This window comes from Scylla paramamosain, chromosome 39, assembly GCF_035594125.1.
Source record: "Scylla paramamosain isolate STU-SP2022 chromosome 39, ASM3559412v1, whole genome shotgun sequence".
NCBI lineage: Eukaryota > Metazoa > Arthropoda > Malacostraca > Decapoda > Portunidae > Scylla > Scylla paramamosain.
Genome location: NC_087189.1, coordinates 5,220,614 through 5,244,662, shown reverse-complemented (window position 1 = coordinate 5,244,662; position 24,049 = coordinate 5,220,614). Strand labels below are relative to the sequence as shown.

The window sequence follows — 24,049 nt, the reverse complement described above, 5'->3', positions numbered from 1 at the left end:
ATGGTGGTGGTAGTGATGAAAATGATGATGGGGATAGAATTATTGCAACACACACACACACACACACACACAGAGAGAGAGAGAGAGAGAGAGAGAGAGAGAGAGAGAGAGAGAGATCCATTGCATGCATTTCACACCCTCCTCTCATCCCTCTCAGCCCTTACTCCCCGTTGTTCCTCAGTCCTAGGGAAGCATCATGGTATGGGGGAGAGGATGTGCAGTCAATTTGATTACAAGAGAGAGAGAGAGAGAGAGAGAGAGAGAGAGAGAGAGAGAGAGAGAGAGAGAGAGAGCATTCAGAACATTATATGGTCACGGGTGAGGGATGAAAGGATGTCACTTTTTACGTCCCGTAATTATAATAATCTCCATGTTTTACTCCGTGCCAATTAACGTGAGAATTATTTCATACCGCAAGTGAATATACAGAGAGGAAGGGAGACCGGTGCTATCATAATGTGTTCGTCTATTATTTTGTATCCTAAACAGTACACGTACTTTACTTAACATTAATATACTACGTGCATGCTAACCAGTATACGCTAATGCACGTTCCGGCACACTCACACACGGCTATTCCCACACTCCTTTTGGTGCCAGAGACCGACCGTGTCCGAAACATGTCACAGCGACTTAGAACATATTTTGGCCATCGCAGCCTCACCAGAGATGCCTTTACTCTTAACAAATCAATATGAAAAAATCAGTGCAGTGTGTGGGAGGTCAGGAACAGCCATATATATTGCAGCTGGTGGCGACTGAAGGCAGCTGCAAAGAGTGAGTCAGGGATCAGGAGCAGCTAGGTTGAGGTGTTAGATGCAAGCAACCTGACGGGGAGACACTTGTTAATCCCCCATTTATGAAGCCGCTGGGACATCCACACTCACACACCAATAAAATCCCTCCCTGCTCCTTCCTCTCGTGCTGAAAGATGTCCCTGAAACGCGCGGGGAACATGAAAAGAAAGGGTGCAAAAAACCTTTGATCTACGCAACTTTGTTATTGGCTGGAGTGAGACTTAAATTGCCCGTGCGTAGCTCAGGTTGTATCCATTTAACTTGGTGTGTGGATGTGCAGGCTGCTGGGAGGCCTACGGCGGGCGAGGGTAGGCCTAATTTGTGTCTGGAAAAGAGGCTGGAATGGAGAAGAAACCAGTGGATGTGAGGAGTGATAAGGAGGAGGAGTAGGATGCGAAATTGCATGACGGTTCTTGCATGAGACTCTAAACTCACTGAGATAAATGGCTAGTGAGGATAATACACGGGGATTCACCTCGTCCCGTGCTTGTTTCCCCGTGTTTTAATCCCAGGGTGTGGAGGGGGGAGGGGAAATCAGAGGTGGAAGAAGGAATGAGGCAACAGTTGGCTGGGTGGTGAGGGCGGTGGTGGTGGTGGTGGATAGCAGCTCCTGGCCTCCACTTACACGCCAGCCACTCAGTTCACGATAAGGAAATGTGCATACCTTACCAGCTACCCCAGTTACCGTCACACTGAAGCTGAGAGTTACCCTGAGTGAGGAAGAGAACTGGTGAGACGAGAGGAGAGAGTGATGGAAGGAATTAATTGTTGCCTTACCTCCACCTTGATATCTTGTTCACAATATCAACCAATTTCATGCCCAGGAAATGTGTGAACCTCATCAGTTACCGTCACACTGAAGCTGAGAGTTATCTTGAGTGAGGAACAGAACCGGTGAGATGTGAGGCGAGTGTGGTGGAGGAATTAATGAATGTTACCTCACAACACTAACCACTCAATTCACGAGCAGAAAATGTGCACACCTCGCCAGTTACCCTAGTTACCGTCACACTGAAGCCAAGAGTCGACCTGAGTGAGAAGCAGAACTAGTGAGACGAGAGAACAGTGGTGAAGGAATAACTGACTTGGTGATTGAAAAACTGGCTTCAGGTGTAATGATTAATCTTTTCTGCCTTGTGGTGTGGTGTGTGAGAGTGAAAAAGACAAATGTTTGGGAGAGGCAGTGAGTGTGTGGCAAGGGGTGGGTGTTCCTTGTGGTCATGCAGTGTGGGTTGGTTAGGTTAACTGGTATACTGGTGGTTGTGATATACTGGTTAACTTACTGGTGGGTGAGTGGTGTATTGGTTAACTTACTAGTGGTAGAGTGATTGAGTTCTTGATATTTTACTTTCACCAGTCTCAACATGGCTTTTCTTACCCTTCTCATCAGATACAGCTTTTCATTCTAAGTGATTTGAACTTCATATATATACCCACCACAAATTGTTTATAATGCTGGTAGCAATTTTTTAAGTTTAATTAGGCTAGATGAAGTGAAGTTAGTTTGGTTAGGTTAGTCTAGTTAGATTAGTTAAATAAAAACTAATGATTTGTGGGAAAATAACAAGTAGATTAATTCAAAACGGCAAAAACTACCAGGAAAAAGTAGTCAAGAATAGAGAGACAGGTGAAATGTTAACATTTTACTGATTTCTTTACCTTAATGAGCCATTCTTTCCCTCTTCACTTGCTGTTAACTTCCAACAGTCAATATCTTGATAGAAAACTATGAGTGGCTCGCTCACTGATTCACCAAAAGAAACTCCAATGACTAATGAAATGGTGTGGAAATAACTGAAATGCCTCAAAATATTACCTGAAATTTTAGAATTTTGGGTTATCCCGTGAAGCGATAACCTTTATATTAGTGTTTTGTGTTGCTGAGTGGAGGTGTGGTACTGGTTAACATGGCTGTTACTTGTACCATTGATGTCTTGGTGGTAATAGTGGTGGTGGTGTGGAGGGTTACTGAGGCTGAGGATAATGAAAACTTAAGAACATAAAAAAGTAAGAGAAGCTGCAAGAACCCATCAGGCCCAATTGCAGCCATCCCTCTACTGAAATAACAGCATTTCCACCCAAGGGCTAGATTAGGTTCAGTTAGGTTTACATTCACTTGATTCATTAATTTTACTGCTGATCCCTTCGTTGTGTAGATCATAAGTGAAAAAAGTGTCATGTTTTGCTGGGAAATAAGTAAACAGTTGGTGTCTGGAAATGAAATGGTGTAGGTTATTTCTGCGACTGGTGTTGAGAAGATGGCAGTCCAAGCCGATCAAAAATCACTTGGGTCTTGACGACTTAATTTATGGTGTGTTGAATTTGTGTTGGCCCTTGAGTTTCCTGCAAGGATTCAGTTCTCAGAGATGGCCTCTCTCATGTCGGTTTTCCTTGTATTTCATGTCAGTATTTTTAGCCTTTCATGTCCGTCTTTCTTGCCTTTCATGTTTTTTTTTCTTGCCTTTCATCTTGGTTTTTCTTGTCTGTTTGTCATTGTTTCTGTGGTGTTTTAAAGAGTGTATGATGAATGATAAATTAGTTTAGTGATTAGGAAAGAATACATTGGGTGCTTGATAGAAGAGGTATATACCAGATTAATCTAAACCTTTGATGGAACTGAAGGTTTGGGTACTTTTCTGTGTTGTGTGATGAGTTAGTGGTGGTGATTAGGAAAGAGTGCATTGGGTTTTCTGGGATAGGAGAGGTATATACCAGATTAATGTGAATGCACCTTAGTGGAAAGGAGGGTTAAGTTAGTTTTCTGTGTTTTTGGGAGAAAATTGTAAGGTAGTCGAGAGGAAAATTGTGCTTCATGGATAATAAGTGACAGTGTTACCTTGTTTCTTAAAAAAATTGTTCTGTTGCGTGGTTTTTTTGTTCGAGTATGTTTAACTTGAAAAAGGGGTTACATATATTTTTTTTCACATGTGGCAGTTTCTGAGACAATTGATGTGCTGCAAAAATGTTAAAGATTTGTTTTACTAACTGACACTTATGCCACTCACAATCTTCTAACTGCAACTCACTTTCTTTTAACTGTAACTCATACCCTGCTAACTGCCACTCATATGCCACTCATACTCTCCTAACTGCCACTTACATTTTCCTGACTGTCACTTACACTCCCACCTGCCACTCACTCTCTCCTGCCACTCACATCCTCTTGATGTCAGGTGTAATATACTGATGACAAAAAGAGTAAGGCAATTTTCAAATCAAACCTTGCATCACGCATAACCTAACATAATAACCCAAACATGTGCATCTGTTTTGGGGAAACAATTTGGGAGGCAGAGGTTGATTCGAGCAGCATTGATATGGTGGCATTGACGTGCTGTGTTCGTATTGATGCCGTGTGTTGGTGTAGCAAAACGACCTGAATGTACATCAGTTTTTTGTGGCAGTTTGGGAGGTGGAGGTTGACTTGAGTAGCATTGATGTGGTAGCATTGAGGTGGTGTGTTGGTGCAGTGCAGGTGGTGTGAGGCTGTGGTGGGCTGTGTTGGTGTGGTTCAGATGATGTGAAGAGAGAAGGTGGTTAGTAAAACAACCCATTCAAAAATGTGCTTCAGTTTTGGGTAGCAGTGTGGGAAGTGGACCTTGATTTGCTTAGTGTTGGTGTGGTGGCACTGATGGCTGTGTTGGTGTGGTGTGAGGCTGTGTTGGTGTGGTGGCACTGACAGCTGTGTTGGTATGGTGCAGGTGATGTGAGGCAGCGGCGCCATGGGAGAGAAGGTGGGCAACGCTGAGGTGCTGGTGGGGGGGTCAGGCGGCACCTGGCACCAAGCTCGGCTGACCCTGGAGGGTGACTTGCTCTTCGTGACCCTCACTGACCTCGATGACCTGAGTGCCGTACAGGGCTCGGATGGGGAGGGCGGTCCCACAGAGGTGCCAGAGCCAATCGCCAGCCAGAAACGAGTCGTCCAGATCTGCAAGTCTGACAACAATGGCCTGGGCATCTCCATCAAGGGTGGACGGGAAAACAAAATGCCAATCCTCATATCCAAGATTTTCAAGGTAAGTGCCTCAGTGTTGATGCCTCCATTGTGAAGCAGTGCCTGTGTGACTGTTGTGATCATTGGCATTACTGGTGTTTTGGAAGAAGACGCTGGTTGAGAATGGAATGACAAGTAGGATGTGTAAGTGTGGGATGAATATTGAGTGTGTTGTGAGGGGATTATGGGTATAGAGGAATGTTAGTATTGCATTGTTAGTATGAGAGAGAGAGAGAGAGAGAGAGAGAGGTGTGTGTGTGCGTGTGTGTGTGTGTGAAACTTGCAGAGATGACATGTTTGGACAGGAACAGGTGGAAGCTAACACAGATGAGCGTGTGATGTTGTAACAAGGAATAAGTGTCTGGAGAGATAGATAAGTAGGCAGATAAAATACTTATTCATCTGAGTACGTGACTCAGTCTTTGTAGCCTGATGGCTTACTGCCAACCTGCATGGTGACTTGCAACTTTTTCTTGTCAAGTCATCACATTTAGTCTTTATGACCTCAGACAAGTGATTTCTGGTCTGCTGATTAACACAGCTCAACTTAAGTAATGTGTGTCATCCAATCATTCTTTTCCTTTCCCTTCCTGTGATCTGAACCCAATGCTCCTGTTGCAGTTTTTTTTATTTTTATTATTATTATTATGTAGGAGGGGCACCAGTCAAGGGCAACAAAATTAGGATAAAAAAAGTTCACTAAGGTGCCAGAGTTTGTTATAATGACAAGTGTTCATGGCTCTGAATCAGAAGTGATGTCAAACACTGGATGCACAAAATAAGTCATTCCTGGCCTGGCAGTCATAGAGTGAATGAAGGTGGCTCATCTCCTCCCTCATGGCATTACCCCTGTGCTCCTCCCCTTGCTGCTGTCTTGTCATCAGCTCCCCCAGCCCACACCTTGCTGGCAAAGAACTCCTCTTGCATCCCTCACTTAACATCAGATAATGCAGTATTTCACCACAAAGAATTAGTTAGATGCCAAGCCCAAGTGTTATTAAGGTGACTCAAGGATGCTTTTAGATATTGTGAAGAAGAAAAGTCAGTGTTCACATAGAGATTGTACTGCTGAATTTCCTTGCAATGGCAAGTAAATTATTGAGTAATAACATGGAAATTAGTGAATACATTTAGTTATAATTTATTTGAGAAAAGATTTAGGGAATATTGAGAAAAACAAATATAACTGAGAAAAGATTTGGAGAAGATTGAGAAAGGAATAATTTAGCTGAGAAAATATTTAGAGAAGATTGAGAAAGGAATAATTTAGCTGAGAAAAGATTTAGGAAAGATTGAGAAAAGAATAATCCTGCTGAGAAAAAATTTAGAGAAGATTGAGAAAAGAATAATTTAGCTGAAAAAAAATTTAGGGCAAATTAAGAAAAAAAAAACTAATTTAGCTGAGAAAAGACTTAGGGAACTTTGAGAAAAAAATTATCAGAGAAAAGATTTAGGGAACATTGAGAAAAAAATAAAAACAAAGAATAGTTTAGCTAAGGAAAGCTATATGACATTGAGAGAGAGAGAGAGAGAGAGAGAGAGAGAGATTGAGAGAGAGAGAGAGAGAGAGAGAGAGAGAGAGAGAGAGAGAGAGAGAGAGAGAGAGAGAGAGAGAGAGAGAGATAAATCATTAAGGGAACATTAAGAAAAGAACAGAAAACATGAAGAGAAACCAGATTCCTACTTTGATACCTTTATGGCAATGATCATAAATTCCTGATTGCCTTGCTGATGAGGCACCATCTGGCTTGTGTGTGTGCTGCCATACCAGTTTACTCTAGACTATATGGTAGTGGTGGTACCCTAAATATAACCCAAGTGGAAGCATTGGTTACTGTCTCATGGTCAAGTTAATCTGGAATAAACTGACTCATTGTGGTTCTGTATTCATTTGTAGTTAGTCTGTTTATTCATTGTCATTCTGCTGGTTATCTTTACTCAGTCAGGGTGGTGGGGTGATCAGTGCCTACTATTTTGAAGTCAGTTAATCAGGAGCCAACTAACTTTAATCTTGGTTCTTCATCTATTCTTAGTTAGTTTATTTGTTCATTGTCATTCTGCTGGTTATTTTTACTGAGTGTGAAGGTGTGGGGTGATCGTTGCCTACTGTTCTGAAGTCAAGTTAATCATGAGCCAACTAACTTTCATCTTGGTTCTATATTTGTATATCTATTTTTAGTTAGTTTATTTGTTCATTGGCATTCTGCTGGTCTACCTAAGGGTGGTTGGGTGATCAGTACCTACTGTTTTGAAGTCAAGTTAATCAGGAATGAATTTACTTTTATCTTATTGCTGCTTTTATTTCTTGTTTATGTGTTCATTGTCATTCTACTGGTTATCTTTACTTAGTCTGAGGGTGGTGGGGTGACCAGTGCCTACTGTTTTGAAGTCAGTTTAATCAGAGACTCTTATTTATATCTAGTATTTATTTTTAGTTAGTCTATTTGTTCGTTGTCATTCTGCTGGTCATCATTACTTAGGGTGGCTGGGTCATCAGTGTCTACTATTTCAAAGTCAAGTTAGTCAAGAATCATCTTATTTATATCTAGCATTTATTTTTAGTTTATATATTCATTGTCATTGTGGTGGTCATCTTTACTTGGCCTGAGGGTGGCTGGGTGATCAGTGTCTACTATTTTGAAGCCTGGCAGTTCTTCCCTGCTGTAGATGTGCCAAGATCACTGTAGGAGTGCCAGTGCTGCTTTAACCCACATGTTGTAGTACAGCTTGATCAGAAGAAACAGGTTATGTCAGATCGTGGGGTGAGGCAAGGCAGCAGCTGTGCTATCAGATTAACATCAAACTTTATTGTTCCTGAAAGCTCTTGGGTCTTGTGTGTAAAGGTTACTTGTCAAGATCACATGTCAAGTGGAGGCTGAGCAGACTGACTAACCTTTAAACTTTGTGATTGAGAGATGATTAGAATAAAGAGTTGATAAAAAGTGAAGCAAAACTGATGATTCAGTATTGTGTGATGGATAGATGGATGAGCTACAGGATAGATGGACAAACCACAGAACTTAGATAATTTGATGTACTTACTGTAGTGAGAAGGCTGTGTATTTATTTATTTAGTGGGACAAGGGTAGATATTCAGTGTATGTGTGTTGCATAGATGGATAAGCCACAGAACTTAAATAACTTGATGTATTTACTATAGTGAGAGGAATGTGTATATATCTATTTAGTGGGGAGAAGTGGAGATGTCTTGTCTTGTCTCTTAACTACCCTATGAACATTATGGTTAGGAGATGATTCAGTACACGTGTATGTGATGGGTAGATAGACAAGCCACACAACTTAACTTGATGTATTGACTATAGTGTGAGGGTTTTGTGTTTATTTATTTAGTAGGAGAAACGGAGATGTCTTGTCTCTTAAGTACCCTTTGAACATTATGGTTAGGAGATTTTTCAGTATATGTGTGATAGAAGGACAAGTCTTGATAGAAGTCAAGAGTTGTGTATTTATTTATTTAGTGGGAGAAGGGGGAGATTTCTTGTCTTGTCTCTATTGAAGGCAGATATTGATCTGGGGTATTGATAGGTAGGTAGGCTAAAATAATGCTGACTTTGTAAAGCCTCATGGGAATAATCAAATCAAAATACTGTATCACCCTAAGTTAGCTGTCATTTCATGCAGAGTATTTTGTTTAGCACTGTATCTCATCATCAACGAATTAATACACAAAATTCCCTTAGGTTAGGTGTTGCTTCACATTTATTATTCAATTTTTATTTCATTATTAACAAATTGAAATACAAAATCTCCCAAGTTAAGTGTTATTTCACATTTTATTACTTTTTTTATTTAGCACTTTATTTCATTATCAACAAATTAAAATACAAGGTTCCTTAAGTTAGGTGTCATTTCATATTTCACTATTTTACTGAAAACTTTTCACAATTCATTATTTCATTTACCACTTTTCATATTTTATTATTTTACTTAGCACTCCAGCTTATCATAAGGCATCCAGAGGCCTTGAGTACTCCCTTGCTGCACTATAACAAAGCCCATTTCACCCCATCCCCTTGTCCTATGTTATGTGCCATAAAGGCTGAGGGTTTTCACACTTCAAGTTTGTTTTTGAAGTGGCCTGAGTTGTTTATGATGGGGGCCTAACTTGGGTAATGAGCCAAGTTGGGCCGTCACCTCTTGTCTATACTTACTTTCTGTGTTCAAATTTTTTTTTTTTCAGCTTTCCATTTTTTTTTTTACCTCTGTTTATTGTGTTCCTTTATAGTGTTCAGTCTCAATGTTGCTTCATTGTTCCTCTGATTAGTATTTCTGTATGTCTTGCACTCATTCATCCCTGTTTATTCTCATTCCTGTCACACTTGCTTCTATCTTTTTTTTTTTTTTTTTCCTAATCATTATGTTATTTCATATTGTCAGTTTAGTGTCCTCTTCCTTATGTTTTGTCCTAATGTTGCTTCATGGTTCCTCTAACTCTGTTCTTTGTTTTGCATGCATTCATCCTTGCTTATTCTCATTTCCTCCACATTTACTTCAATTTTTCAGCTTCCCATTATGTAATTTACCTTACCAGTTTAGTGTATTCTGCTGTATATTTTTGGTTTTAACATTGCTCCACTGTCCCTCTGACTAGTATTTCTTTGTCTTGCACTCAGTCATCCTCTCTTACTCTCATTCCCTCAACATTCACTTGTGCTCCTCAATTATTTCATAGCTATACATTACCACTCTACTCTCTTGTACTTTCTGCATCCATCCTTAATGTTATTCTACAGTCTAATCAGTCTATCTTTATATTACACACCTTACACACTTATATCCATTTTTTTCTTGCCATTCACATCATTCTTCCATCCCTTTAGTTTCCCTTAACTTCTACTTTCACTTTATTTATTAGTCATACAGTCTCATAATGTACTTCTTTTATACCATCCAACCAGTAGACACTTTTATTTTTTGCCTTATTTAGATACTCTGATGCCTGTTTCTTAGAATTTCCTTTGTGGGATGGCCGTGATGAAAGTCCATTTGCCTCCGTCTGCTTTCTGTTACACACTCCATCCCACGTAGCCTTCCATCCCTTCCTGCTGAGATATTCCATTTTGCCTTGTACCCACATATTCACTTCATTTCCTCTACCACATCACATACTCTCTCCACCTATACACTGTTACACACTCCATTCCACCTAACCTTCCATCCCATTCTATTCCGAGATATTCTGTTTTGCCTCTTACCCGCATATCCACTCATTTCCTTCACCACGTCTCTCTTTCTCTCTCCAGGGCATGGCAGCTGATATGACGGAGAATCTGTATGTTGGAGATGCAATCCTCTCAGTGAATGGGGAGGACCTGAAGGAGGCAACACATGATGAGGCAGTGAGGGCACTGAAGAGAGCCGGCAAGGTGGTAACACTGGAAGGTAAATGAATTGTGTGTATGTGTGTGTGTGGTGTTTTCTTACCTAATTGTTCTTTTTCCATAGGGATTGTGGTATGTACAGTGTTCAATTGAATGAGTATTTATCTGACTATTTTAGCTGTTTGTCTTACCTAGTTGTAGTTTTACAGGATTGAGTCAAGCTCGTAATGCCCTGTTTTTAAAGTTAATTTTATCACGTTTATCTTTGAAGCTGTGAATGCTCCTTGCACTCGCTGCTTTGTCAGTCACTGAATTGTGTGTGTGTGTGTGTGTGTGTGTGTGTGTGATGCTTTAGGTACCAATTCCAGTATTCCACGTTCTTCTAGTGGGGTACAATTACAAATGAGCTTTTTATTACACATTTTTTATTTTTTTTTTTTTTTCAGTTTTAACAGTATTTGCATTTTATGTCAGGAACTTAAACAGTTTATTTCCTTATCTATATGTGTGTGTGTTAAGGAAGATCATGTGTTTGCATTAATGTAGGATTGAACCATATTTAAAGAATTTTCTTCCCTTTACTTTAAATTTTGTCATATTTTTCTACTGTTATCTTTTAGAGGGAATATACACCACGTTTGTGTGTGTGTGTGTGTGTGTGTGTGTGTGTGTGTGTGTGTGCATGGTGGATTGTGCAAGCTTAGTCTGGCTGAGTGTGGTGTCAAGTGACTTCATGTTAGGGGTTGTGAAATGTATATAATTTTCCTTACCCTTTTATTTTGTTATATTGCAGCACAGTATCTTTCCAAACCCATCCTTTACATTCTTAGGTGAAGAAGCAAATGCAATGTTGGGAAATGCTGGAGTCACTTGGATCTTGAGATTTTCTGTATTGTTTCAGTATGTAGTTTGTGTGTAGCTCCTCGTATGGTGAAGAGGTTACTATTGTGTTGGGAGATGCTAAAGTCACTTGGATCTTGAGAATTCTCTCTGTTGTTGGTTCAGTATGTACAGTCATCCCTCGTTAAGCACAGTTTCAGTTTCCACAGTTCTACTTTTACATGGATTGCTGCCAGCCATGAATTCAAATAACAGAGGCAGTGATGAGAGGCAGCCTACCCGTGTTTTTTTAGTTAATTGATAACTAAAATGTTTGTAACCATCTACATGCAGTTTCTTAAGGGGGCACTGATTATCCATAGATTTTCTTTATCCATGAGTGTGCCTGTTACTGAGGGATGACTAGTTTGTATGTAGCGCGTCACATCACTTTTATAGCGTGTGGGGATAGTAATGATATGAAGCATTTTGTGTACTGTAGCTCCTCATGTTACATTTATTACATGTGTGGGGACAGTAATGATAACCCTTGAAGCCCTTGAACCACTTAGTAGAGTGGCTCTTGACTTCTGTCCTTAAACTCGTGTAAAACATCCATCTTCCTTATAAAACATCCATGTTGATGTTGAGGTTTAGACTGAAAGAAAAAGTTAGATAAAAAAGATAAAAATTACAGTGAGGTGCATCAACTGTAGCATCCAAACTCAATGCTTATGAAATATGAAAACACCAGAAGCCTGAAGGGGAATAACACAAATGCTGAAGTCTGCTGAAGTGTTGTTAGTGGAAGTGGAAGTTTGAAGTTTTGTTAGTGGAGTGGAGTGGAGTGGAAGTTCGCTGAAGTGTTGTTAGTGGAGTGGAGTGGAGTGGAAGTTTGCTGGTGTTGTTTGTGGAGTGGAGTGGAAGTTTGCTGAATTGTTGTTAGTGGAGTGAGGAGTGGAGCAATGTGGATGGAGTGGGGAGTGGTACGGTGTGGGTGTAGTGGGGAGTGGGACGGTGTGGGTGGAGGTGTATGGGAGGACTCGGCACCAGTGTGAGGCAAGGCAAGGGTGTTTGTGTGCAGTGTTACTTGGCCACTGTGGGTGAGTTTGTTCTTGTGGTGCTGTGCCCTGCTGTTGGTGCAGTGTTTGCATTTTATTGGCCATGAGAGTACTGTGTAAGTTGCACTGCAGGATGTACTGTATTACCTAATATGTTGTGTTGACTTATGATGACTTTGTAACATATGATAAAAATGGATGGTGCATGATTCTATTAATATACTTTTTGGTTTATTAGTATACTGTTTCAAATGCCTACTACAGTGCAAGTAGCCATATAAAGTTGTGCATGTGTCACTTTAATTTTAAAGATGTGATGGAATATAAATACTCTAATCTTGGATTTGCTCAAGCCTAACTAGGAAGCTATCTGGTGAAGTCTTATTGACCCAACCTTTATTATTTTCCCCTCATTACTTGCCATTTGGGATGCCTCTCATTATCCTGTCACTCGAGTCAATGGCGCAGATTTCTTGTACCTTTTCATCTTTATTTGGTGAAGGAGAGCACTGGGAGAGGGGGTACAATGTAAGGATGAGAACACACACACAATAACAGAACAGTGAAGAAAACAAGCACACACACTCTTTATTTTACTGTTCATTTACTGTTCACTTACCAGGCTGGCTAAGTTGAGGCTCCCTGCCCCCCCCCACACACACACACACTAAAAATGAAATTCAGTAATACACATACACCATTCTGGATGTTCTGAGACACCTCTGAATGTTGAGAGTGGTGGTATGTTGGTGTGCAGTGTTTCTCATGCCTGTAGTTGTATTGTCTGTGGTTCTGCTTGTGTGGAGGTAATGGTGTGCTTGATGCAGGCACAATGTAGTGAGGATCTAATTGTGGCTGTGTAGAGTAAACTGCTTGTAGCTCTGGGTTAAGTTTGAGCAAAGCCTTCCTTCAGCCTGCCTGTTGCAGCTACGGGACGCTGCAGCACGGGCTGACACTCTCCTTGTTATGTTATTTTGGCTGCTTTCTCATATTTTTTTTTTTTTTCCATTTTTGTCTCTGCATGTACCGTCCCTGCCTGCCTGCCTGCTTTCCGTCCCCCACTCGGCCCCACACCCTGCACCTGACTCCATGCCAATCATCATCACCCTGGACACCCTGCCCTTCCTGGAGCCTCTTGAACCTGGACTATTTGGTGTTTGATACTGGCCACTCCCTCTCTGGACTGGGACCCTTCTTGCCTCCTGTCCTCACCCTCCGGACCTCCCTTGGACCCGCACCTCTCCCCCGCTGTTTGTGTGACTGCGGGGGTGATGTTTGGTGCCTTTAAACATCCCCACTTTTTACCCTCCTGGCGACCCCGGGAGTGGATGCCGTGACCCTCGACCGTCTGTTTGACGCCTCTAGTGGTCCCCTCCTTCTATATTACAGTCAAGTATCTACGAGAGGTGACCCCCTATTTCCGCAAGGCCTCGGTAATGGCCGATATCGGGTGGGAGCTTCAGTCTGGATTTTTAGGGGCTGAGAATGGGTTTTTGGCCAGCGACGAGGAGAGGCGGTCGCCCGTCATGACCAATGGGCCAGACACACGCTCGGTCCCGCTGCTCTTCTGCCACCTCACCAGGAACTTCAAGTGTGATGGTGAGTGGTGGTGACGTCACTGTGAGGCTGTTTGTGTGCTGCTGTTTGTCTGATGGTTTATCTTTATTTATTTATTTATTTTCTTTTAGTCTTCCCAGTGACTGCACATTTTGGAGAAGAGGGTAAGCTTCATGGTTGTTGTTGATGTCTGTTTATCTCTATCCCTCTGATGCCTTCTCTGCTTCAGGAGTGTTCTCACCATGACTATTTTTCAAGGCCACAGAGATGATTAACTTGATTCTTGAGAGTGTTTCTCCAGTTGATAATGTAGAAATCTTGTTCATCTGTCACTAGAACCATAAAAAACCTCCTTAAAAGCCTGTGTCATTTCAGCTATAGTGTTTTGAAAATATTGGAAATGTAGGTAGAGGTGTTTCAAAAGATGGTGTGTTTCTCCTGTTAATAGTATAGAAATCTTGCTAATCTGTCACTAGAACCATAGAAAACACTCTTAAAAACTCATGTCACTTCAACTATAGCTTTTTGAAAGTAGCATTGGTGCAGGCAGAAATGTTACAGAATATGGCATGTTTCTCCCGTTAATAGTATGGAAATCTTGTTAATTTGTCATTAGAACCATAAAAACACCCTTAAAGAACCTGTATCACCTCAACTAGAGCCTTTTGAAAGTAGTGGACATGCTGGCAGAAATGTTAGCTTACACCAGCATGTGTCACTAGAACGTGGATGGAAGACTTAACCACCACTCCATTGATCCACCACTGCAGAGAGCAACAGCCTGGAGCTCCACTCACCGGACCGGCTGCACAGTCTGGTGTTGCGATGTCCCCTGGAGGCTGATGTGGTGAGCTGGTACAATGCCCTGCACTCCACGCTGGACCGTCTCACCTCAGCTGCCCTCGCCCATGCCAACAGGGTGCTTGGCGATGTGCTGGACAAGGCCACCATTCACCACATTGGCTGGCTCAAGCTTAAGCTGGACCAGGTGGGCTGATGGATTGATAGATGGTGTGTGTGTGTGTGTGTGTGTGTGTGTGTGTGTGTGTGTGTGTGTGTGTGTGTGTGTGTGTGTGTGTGTGATTTTATTGTTTTTAAGAACATTGGCTGGTTTAGGGCAGTGAAAAGAGTGAAAAAAAATGCCTACTGTAGTTGGGGTATGTGTGTGTGTGTTTTTATTTGTTTGTTTATTCATTTATTTATTTATTTATTTATCATGTAAGAGGAGCACTGTTTGGTCTAGGGCAACAAAAGAGTGAAAAAGAAAAAAAATTAGGTCTACTGTTATTGATTCCTAAGAGGGGCACTGGTTGACCTTGGGCAACAAAAAATAAAAAAAAAAGCCTTATTTTCTCCTGTCTGCCAGGGCAAGGATGAGTGGGAGCCCCAGTTCTGTGCTGTGACAGATCACGACATGATACTGTTCCAAGAGGTGCCATGGACCAAGGAAGCCTGGGCCAACCCCCTCGTCTTCTACCCTCTGCTGGCCACTCGGTAAGGCATTGCCTGTCACTCCCCTGTGTTGTTCCTGTCACTTTGTCTTTCCTCTCTCTCTCACCTGTGCTATATGTTTGTATTATTCCTCTCTTTCAGTTGTATGGGAGCAGGTTTTGACCTTAGTTTTTTCCTTCCTCCTCCTCCTAGTCTTGTTTTATCTTGTCTTTTCCCTCCTCTTACTCATCTCTCTTCTCTTCCTTCTCCTCCTCCCTGTCTTATCTTGTCTTTTTCTGTCCTCTTAATCACCTGTTGCTTTTGTCTTGTCTTCCATCCTCTTAATTGCCAATCTTCTGTTTCTTGTATTATTTACCTATCAGGACACTCACTTGCTATTCCCTGGTGCAGGATTGTGAACTCGTCCCAGAAGGGGTCCCTGGGCGGCAGCGAGCCCATCACCATGACCATGAGGTGTGGTACTCAGGAGGGCGTGTCCACCAGTGTGTTCCAGCATGATACTCACCGGGACTTGGCCACCTGGGTGAAGGTCCTCGTCCATGGGGCACACACAGCTGTACAGAGGCAGAAGGAGGTGGCTTGCTGTGAGTATTGTACTGTGCTGTGCTTCAGTGGCATATGTTCTAAAATGCTTTGGTCTCTCAGCAATTGTTCTCAAAGACCACAGAGATGATTAGCTGGCTTCTCAAGAGTGTTTCTCCTGTTGATAATGTGGAAATATCATTCAGTCACTAGAACCATAAAGATACCCTTAAAAAGCCATGTCATTTCACCATGACTTTTCAAAGGCCACAGAGATGATTGATTAGCCAGGTTCTCAAGAATGAGATCTTGTTAATCTGTCACTAGAACCATAAGAATAGCCTTAAAACCTCATGTAATTTCAATTAAAGGCTTTTGAAAGTAATTAAGGTGCAGTCTGAAATGTTTCAGAACATGATCCTATGTTGCACAATCTTTTTGTGTCCCTAAATTCCTAAAAATGGACTTGTGGGTTGAAGGGAAGTGCTGCATTTCCTAACCTTTCATACACATCAAGAAAATCCATGACAAACCCCTCTCTTGCAGACTGTGAGTGGCGTGGCGTTGAGGCGAAGCTTGTGCTGCACCACGAGGAAGGTTTTACCCTGCTGGCGACACATGAGGGGGCAGGCAGTGGCCGGGGCAGGGTGTTGTGGTCACAGCCATTCCACAAGCTGGTCATGAGCTCAGATGATGGGGCTCGACTCATCTGGCTACGCTTTGATGGGGACATGGAAGTGGTGAGTGTGTGTGTGTGTGTGTGTGCGCGCGCACGCGCGCTAGTGTGAAAGTTAGAAACAGGTTTGTTTTCAGCCTTTATAAGAAATTGTATGTAGTGTTTTACAGCCTCAGTATATTAAATCTTTCACTAGTGTTATGAGTAGGTGTTAAATGTAGATAGACAAGTAAATAGATGTAACAGCTCATCTAACTAATGATTACTTCTATACTACTATTATATATAATTTACTGTGCTTCTCATGCTCTATAAAGTAATTTTGTTTCCTTATGTTGACTTTGAATGGCAATGAAAATTTTTAACTCAGCCCTGAAGTAAGCAGCTACATCTTTGCCCCTTACAGGAACTGGACCTGAAAACCAACCCCAAGCCATTTGTGTTCATCCTGCACACGTTCCTGTCGGCCAAGGTGCACCAGCAGACCCTCACCTCATGACACAGAGTGGAGCCGCCCGCCGCAGCCAAGACGGTGGGGCCGCTGCTGCCCAGGAAAGCTGGGAACCCAGACCATCCTGTCAAGGCCAAGCCCACCAGCCTCACCAACCTGACCAAAGTCCCTCGACCTGGCCCGCCCCTCGTGCCCCCCAGACCGTCCGCTCATGGCGAGGGGCGTCCGCTGAGCCAGTCTGAGCCACGGCTGCCCCTCAGGATCAGAGGGCAGCCTGAGACATCGAAGCCTGGACCAGCAGCAGCAGCAGCTGCAGCAGCAGCAGCAGCAGCGGCAGCAGCAGGACCAGGAGGAGCAACAGCAGCAGCAGCAGCAGGAGGCAAACCCAGCTGGGATGCAAGCTAGGAGGCCATTCCCAGTATCAGAATTGGAGAAGCAGCACCTAGTGTGTCTGGGAGTGGAGAGTGCGGGTTGGAGGTGTGTTGAGATGGCAGCTGGTTTTCCCCCTAATATTAGTGACCACTTCCTACTGTGACCCTGTCCTCCACCCTGTGTGGCATGGCGAGGGGCAGGGAGTGCTGGCCTGGTGCCCATGAGAGCCAGGCGTTCTCCTTCCCTCCATACTGTGGGGTCCACCTGGTGAGTGGCTGAGGAATACAAGGGAGGAGGCAGAGAGAGTGCCACAGTGCCAGGATGCTCCATTACCATGCAAGACTTGAGTGCACCCTCTCCCTCCTCTTCTCTGGGCACGCTAACTCAGGAAGCAGGAGCTGGTGAGTCTGTTTGGTCTTTGTCACCTTGCTGGCTGCCCTGGCTCACCTCTCGGCTCCCAGTATAAGATGGACAACACTACTATTATTCAGCCTGAAATAAGATTATTGGTGTTTGCAAGGTGCAAATGTTACAGAGCCAAGAAAATAATTGTGTGAGAAAACATTATGTACAGATTTTTATTTTTTATTTTTCCTGCATTGATCCCTTCTCTGTGTCCAGGGGAGGGAGGCAGCAGGGAGTTCTTGCCCAAGTGCTTTAGAGTTGTTGTGTTTCCCTTGTGTGGTGTTTTGGGAGTCCTCGTCACGTGGAGCCTAATTTCGAGTTTGTAATATTACGTATGTTCGTAACGATGGGACCGACACACAGGTTTATTTTTGTTGTGGGTGAGTTTCAGTGCAAGTCCAATTCGTTGTTTGTGACGAAGTTATTGAGTTTAGCTTTAGGTCCATGAGTCATGAAGTGTTTCAGTAAACAGAACATAACGAACATAAGAGGCTTTAGTCCAGAACAGATGCAAGGGATGCTTGTGACACGTCTTGCTTGCTTGCCTGCCTCTGTAGCAGGCAGGTTTGTTTCGTGTTTGCCAGTCCTTAATGGGTGCATCACTCCACTCTCTGCTACTGAGGTGTTCTCCTCAACATGAACCAAGCAAACCAAGATGAATGTTGTGCATCTTTGTGTTTGTTTCCCTGAGGCTGAGCAAACCGTCGGTTTCCCCCAGACTGCAAGCTGTAGTGAGTGTTGTGACATTATCAAGCATGTGAATTGTGATGAAGACCCTTAATTTCGCCCTGTCACATTTGCTCTGTCCAGGCAGGTGCTACAATGTCAGTCCAGGGGTGTGAGGGTGTGTGTGGTGCGTGTGTGTGTGTGTGTGTGTGTGTGTGTGTGTGTGTGTGTGTGTGTGCGTGTGCGTGTGCGTGTGTGTGTGTGTGTGGTGATGGTGCAGAGTGTCATGCGCTGATGTGTGTGTGTGCTCACTAAAGGAAAAAGAGGAACTGTAAATAATACAAGATCAAAAGTTGTCTGTGCAGCTTTCATAATGCACAGCAAATTATTGCAGTTTCTTGCCAAATTCTTTGCTCTTTAAGGTACTGTAAAGATAATTCTACTGTGAAAGCATCATATCTTAGCTAGTTCATTCATTGTCGGTCATGAATGTTGTTTTTCTAATTAACTCGTACTAACATCACCGCTTGAGGTGAAACTTTCTTGTGTCTGACTAGCAGGAATGAAATTTTTCTTGCATTGTGGCTGCTGTTCCAAGTTCGTGCTAGTGGCTGTCCTTGGGAGGGATCCTGTTCCTAACCAATCACATATCAAGGGAGACAGAGACAGTGTGCCTCTCAGCTCCCTGCTCTCACTGCATGCCTCAGTCCTGCCACATGGGGACTGACTGACTCACCCAGAGACCCAGGGAGTCTTGGCTTGATCTGGCAGTGAAAAAGATGATGGAGAAATCTTTAAGTATCTATGTCCTTGCTCAGAGGGTCAGCTGCCTGGCCACTTCCTTGAGTCTTGGGGCAGCTTGACCTGTCAGTGAAAAAGATGATGTGGAAATCTCTACTGTCTTGATCTGTCAGTCAGTCGGTCAAAGATGACGGGGAAATCTTCACTAAGTGTCTGTCTCCTTGCTCAGAGGGTCGTTGTGCAGTGATGGTGTTGAGGCCAAGACCAAGAGGTGTGCGTTATTTTTAGGTGCAGAAATTTTTATTTTGGATCCTAATATATTGTCAAGTTATATCTTCACATACTACATTGCTTATTCATCTTCCATTTATATATCTGTTTATGAGAACCAAATACTATTTCACATAAGCATTTGTTATAGTTCTGCCTAATATATATATACGTCTTGTATTTATGTATATATTGCATTTGTGTGTGGGTGTGGATTGTGTATGTGTGTATGTGTGTGTTAATGTGAATGTGGGAGAGTTTGAGTGGAGATTGTTATAAGTGGATAGTGAGCTTTATATGATTCTTTCTCCACAAGTGTTTTGTTAATTTCTAGAAAATAGTCATTCATTGAAAGCTAATACCATTTGTTTTGTGTTACTGGAATATGCAACACAAGGAGTGAAAAGCAGGTGATATATTTTTTGTGAAGCCTTGAAATTGTGTACACTAATTGAAAAATGATGAGTTTAATTGATGACATTGTGTATTTAGTGAGGTTTCTGTTTGGCAAGACTTTTATATGCATCTCAGTGATGTGCAAATTCAGTACAACAGCATTCAGTATTATCGTTTGTTGGCCTGAGTTTTGCAAGTGCATGGAAAGAGAACTAATAGATGGAAAGTGTGTGTGTGTGTGTGTGTGTGTGTGTGTGTGTGTGTGTGTGTGTGTTGTCTTAATCTTTATCTGATGGTTTGTCCCTGTCTGTGTTGTGTGCCTCTGAGCAAGCAGTCCAGCCATTTCCTGCCTTTTTGAAACATTTTGGCAAACAATCTTCCAGATGTATTACTCATCCTGAGGTGTAGGAGCCTGGACCACTGGGCTAAGACTTGTGTGTGCATCCCTGTGAGTGCAGTGTATGAGGGCTGCAATAAACCATTTACCTGGGTGGACAGGAAGCATTGTGGTCGCAGGGTCAGAAAAGCTACTACTACCACTCATTTGCACGTGATTCAAGTCTTCACAGAGGTGGCCGTGTTAAGTGATTCGGTCACAGGGTCAGAAAAGCTAGTACTACCACTCCTTTGCACGTGACTCAAGTCTTCACGGAGGTGGCTGTGTTAAGTGTACGTGATCCAAAAGGTGTTCTATCTGCATGACGGTGTGAATGTTGTACTATACTACTGTCTTGGTGTTTACACAGACCTGCAGTGCACAGCCAAGCTAGTCCAGCACACTGATAGGGCAGGGGGAATGCACTACCTGTGACCCAAGGCAACCCTAGTTCTGCATTGTCATCTCCCTCTTAGAATTTTATACTGTTTGTTGTGAGGGTGCAAAGGGAGCCAGTGAGAGTCCTTATGTTGGTGGTGTTCTCTTGCATCGCTTGTGTTCTGTCGGCCAATGTTGTACTGCAAGTTGTCTTAAAGAGTCCACTTGTTTCCTTGGGTGCGTTGTTGCCACCTCAGTGATTGTGAGGAAAGAATTGCAGCCCATACATGCTTCCCCTGTGGGTGTTTGTTGTCTGTGAAAGGAGCGACACAAGTGATGGAGAGATGGCTTGGGAAGGAAAGGATTCTTGCGTGAGGCGTCTCCTCCACGTCTGTGTGTGCGTGTGTCTGTGTGTCAGCGCTGGTGTTGCCGGTCCCACGTGTGTATGTGTGCTTTGGGCGATTGCCTTTTCTATCTTTGAATACTGTTAGCTGAAGTTTTTTGGTACATATTATACTGAGGTTTAGAGTCAACACCTGACATTTGTAGTACAGTTGTGTGTGAAAAATTTCCAAGCTGGTGTTCACTTTGATTAGTTAATTTTTTTTAATGATTTCTTGCCACTCTGGTCTAGGAAACATGAAGTTGCTGCATTGTATGGAGCTGTATTGCATTGCACACCTTTGGCAACCTGCTTGTAGTTTGTACCTTTGCACTTTTATGAAGCCAAGTCAGAGCACCTTTGGTTTAGCTGTTAAGTCCCACAGAGGTCAGACCTGTATGTGAGTCAGCCAGTGTTAGCTCACCAACAAGATACAAACTTTGACCACCCAGTTTTTGCGGTGGTGTAGATGTTCACGTGGCCACAGCATAGGCCTGTATTCTGAAACGCTTTGCTCTCTCACCACATTTATTTCCAGAGGCCACAGAGATGATTTGACGGGTTCTTGAGAGTGTTTATCATGTTAATAATGTAGAAATGTTGCCAACCTGTCACTAGAACCATAAAAACACCCTTAAAAACCAATGTCACTTCAACTAGAACCTTCTGAATGTAGTGGAGGTGTGGTGCAGAAGTGTTTCAGAATATAGTTCATAGTCCCACAACAACATTTTTGTAGTCCAGTGTGTGTGTAGGGTAACTCAGCACAAGTAGTGTAGGTCAGGGCTGGCTGTAGAGGGCATTTCACTGCTCTCGTTGGGCATTGGGGGGTGGGGAGAGTGAGTCCTTACCACGACAATCATGCGACATCTGATGCAGTGTGACCTGTTGACCTGTTTCTCTCATTGGCGTTCACTATGCACTGGTGTTAGTGAGGCGGTGTCTGTTTGCACACTTGTCACTTGAGATCCTTCCTCCTGCAGTTTGTTGTTGATTTGAAGTTTTGTGTTAATGTTTTCTTTCATCTCTGTTGCCTCTCCTCTACAGCTGTTGTCTCTTTCCCAACACATAAGCCTTGTCTTTGAAAATGTATCCAGGAGAGAGAGTTGTGTAGCTTAGCATGGAAAGCAAGAGGTAATTAGTCCTAGAATAACCTTAAGACGGAGCTTCCACGAATCTTTTCCATGCTAAGGCCGGCAGTGAGTGGATGAGTGTGAGGGAAGGAACCAGTAGCAAAAATAAAAACTGGGCATGGAAATTATTAATGAATTTAGAAGGCATTGCATTCATTATTCTGCTGTTTGATGAGAAACTTTTTAGAGAACTGTTGAGTTCGTTTTTTAGGTAAATTGGAAAGGTGGTGTAAAAATTAGATGTACAATTGTTAGGATGGATAGTAGAAGTAGACATGCGTTCAGAGCCAGATGTACAATCATGGAAATGGATGACACTGTATATATACTGTGAGAATGAGTGTTGGTCGCTTGTACGAGGTCAGTAATCCGTTACGTCAGAGGTGCTTTGAAAGGGAAATTTGTATGTAGCACTACAGGTGTGGGAGGAAAGTAGATGACAAAGTATGCCAGTGAAATGAAGTGACATGACAATCAGCATCTGAGAGTATGAGGGATGTCAGGCAGTCAGTCACCTGCACATTGCATCTCAGCGGTTAATTTTCCGATATAATTAAGCAGAGAAAAAAAAAAAAACAAATGTGATGTTTTGCATTGGTAGTATTTTGGTCATAGCAGAAGTGATGGGGGGATAATGGTGGCATCAGTGTGTTAGTGAAACAACAGCAGGCCATCATTCTTGTTGAATTGGTGACTGCTTGTTTTTGAGGAATATTTCAGTTCAGGTTGTGTCCCTTGGCAGAAGTGATGGGGGTAGTGGAGTATTTTTACTTATTTATTTTTTTTTATGTAAGAGGGGCACTGGCCAAAAGGTGTCAGGGGTTAACAGAAGAACAAATACTGTTGAAGTGATAACTTTTTGTCTGTGTAATATGTTTGCAATAGTCTTGTTTGAAATTATGTGATTTGTATGTTTTTTTTTTTTTCCATTTGGTTCTTTTTTTTTACTCATCCTTTTGTGTTTAGAAATATTTGTCATGCTCAGAAGTGTTGTTGGTGATGATTGGTGACTACTGTGGTGAAATTATTTGAGGTAGTTCAAAATTGTGGTATTTTTACGTGCCATTCATTGTAGTTCATTAAGATGAATTTGTTGTATTGATTGCTTTGTGGTTTTGTTTATTGATCCTTCAGACCACAAGATTTATTATCATTATTATTACTATTATTGTGAATTTTTTGGGTTTCTATGGAGTGGGGGAAAGATAGAGTGAGGAAACAAGTATTACAGAAAATGCTAGGGTGTGTGAATAGAGGTAGCCTTGATGAGTGTTTTGAAGACACATGGGAAACTGGTAGCCAAGGCTTTGAAATTGAGAGAAAAAAAAGAGAATATTAAATTGTATAACTGCTGGTTGTTATTAAAGAAAGTGAGTTACATTTTAACCATGTGGTGTTAAAAAAATAAAAATCTGTGGTTGTGTCAGCTTGTAATGAAGAGGTGTGTTTGTGTGTGCGTGTGTGTGAGGCCGCGTTTTAACCTTTCACTGTTTTCAGAGGGATTACCCAACTTTGTCATTGATGTTAAGGGTCAGGAACATCACCTAGTACTACCACTACTTCTAAAACGTACTAACTATTGACTACTGACCACTACTGTATCATCTTGGGGGTTACCGTCACTGTACGTCGCTGCTGAGGTTACCTTGTAAGACCCTCGTCCTGCTGAACTAAGATACATATACCCGCTTAATGGAAGACCGAAGACTACCATTCATCTCCCTGCTGATGTCACAGACGCCAGGTGACGCCATCCACCTACCATCCGGGACTGTGTGGGTGGATGCTGGTGGATGGTAGTTGCTCGTAGGTGTCTGGGTGTCCGCTGGCCCAAGAGGTGAGGTACCGTACACTACACTACTACCGTGATTGTTGCTTCGCTCACCGTCAGGCTTCAACAGTGTACTACTAAATATCGGTGTTCATTGGTGTTTTGGGAGTGAGAAGACAAGCAGGGTGCCCAGTGTCTTGTCTGGGATTACAGTTGAGAAGTGGAGGCTTGAAATAAATGACACTATTTTCTCTTAGACTTTTTTCATTACTTGGTGTTTTATCCCTTCATTAGTGTGTGTGTGTGTGTGTGTGTGTGTGTGTGTGTATGCGGGGAGAAGGCATGATCGACTCATTTATGCTCAGAAAAAGTGATGTCTACTATTTAACATTTTAACTGCTATTTGCCACACTACCTTAATTAAGAACCAGTGAGAGATCTTTTGGTCTACAGCCACCACCAAATATTGTACTGGCCAGAAATTAAAA

General features: G+C 42.5%; 1 protein-coding gene across 5 annotated transcripts; it reads left to right on the top strand.

The window, feature by feature from the left end:
- Positions 1-947: 947 nt before the first annotated feature.
- LOC135092102 (beta-1-syntrophin-like) lies at positions 948-23,817 on the top strand. 5 transcript variants are annotated; one of them, XM_063990314.1, is made up of 9 exons: positions 948-1,029; positions 4,499-4,813; positions 10,056-10,194; positions 13,379-13,612; positions 14,341-14,558; positions 14,937-15,064; positions 15,413-15,606; positions 16,091-16,284; positions 16,627-23,817. In XM_063990314.1, the coding sequence occupies exons 2-9, from the start codon at positions 4,520-4,522 to the stop codon at positions 16,717-16,719; spliced, it is 1,494 nt and encodes a 497-aa protein (XP_063846384.1). In that variant the 5' UTR covers positions 948-1,029; positions 4,499-4,519; the 3' UTR covers positions 16,720-23,817. The 5 variants fall into 5 exon arrangements, with proteins under 5 accessions (XP_063846384.1, XP_063846382.1, XP_063846381.1 ...); XM_063990312.1 differs by having other exon boundaries at positions 963-1,105; XM_063990311.1 differs by lacking the exon at positions 948-1,029 and adding an exon at positions 1,227-1,527.
- The last annotated feature ends 232 nt before the right edge of the window (positions 23,818-24,049 follow it).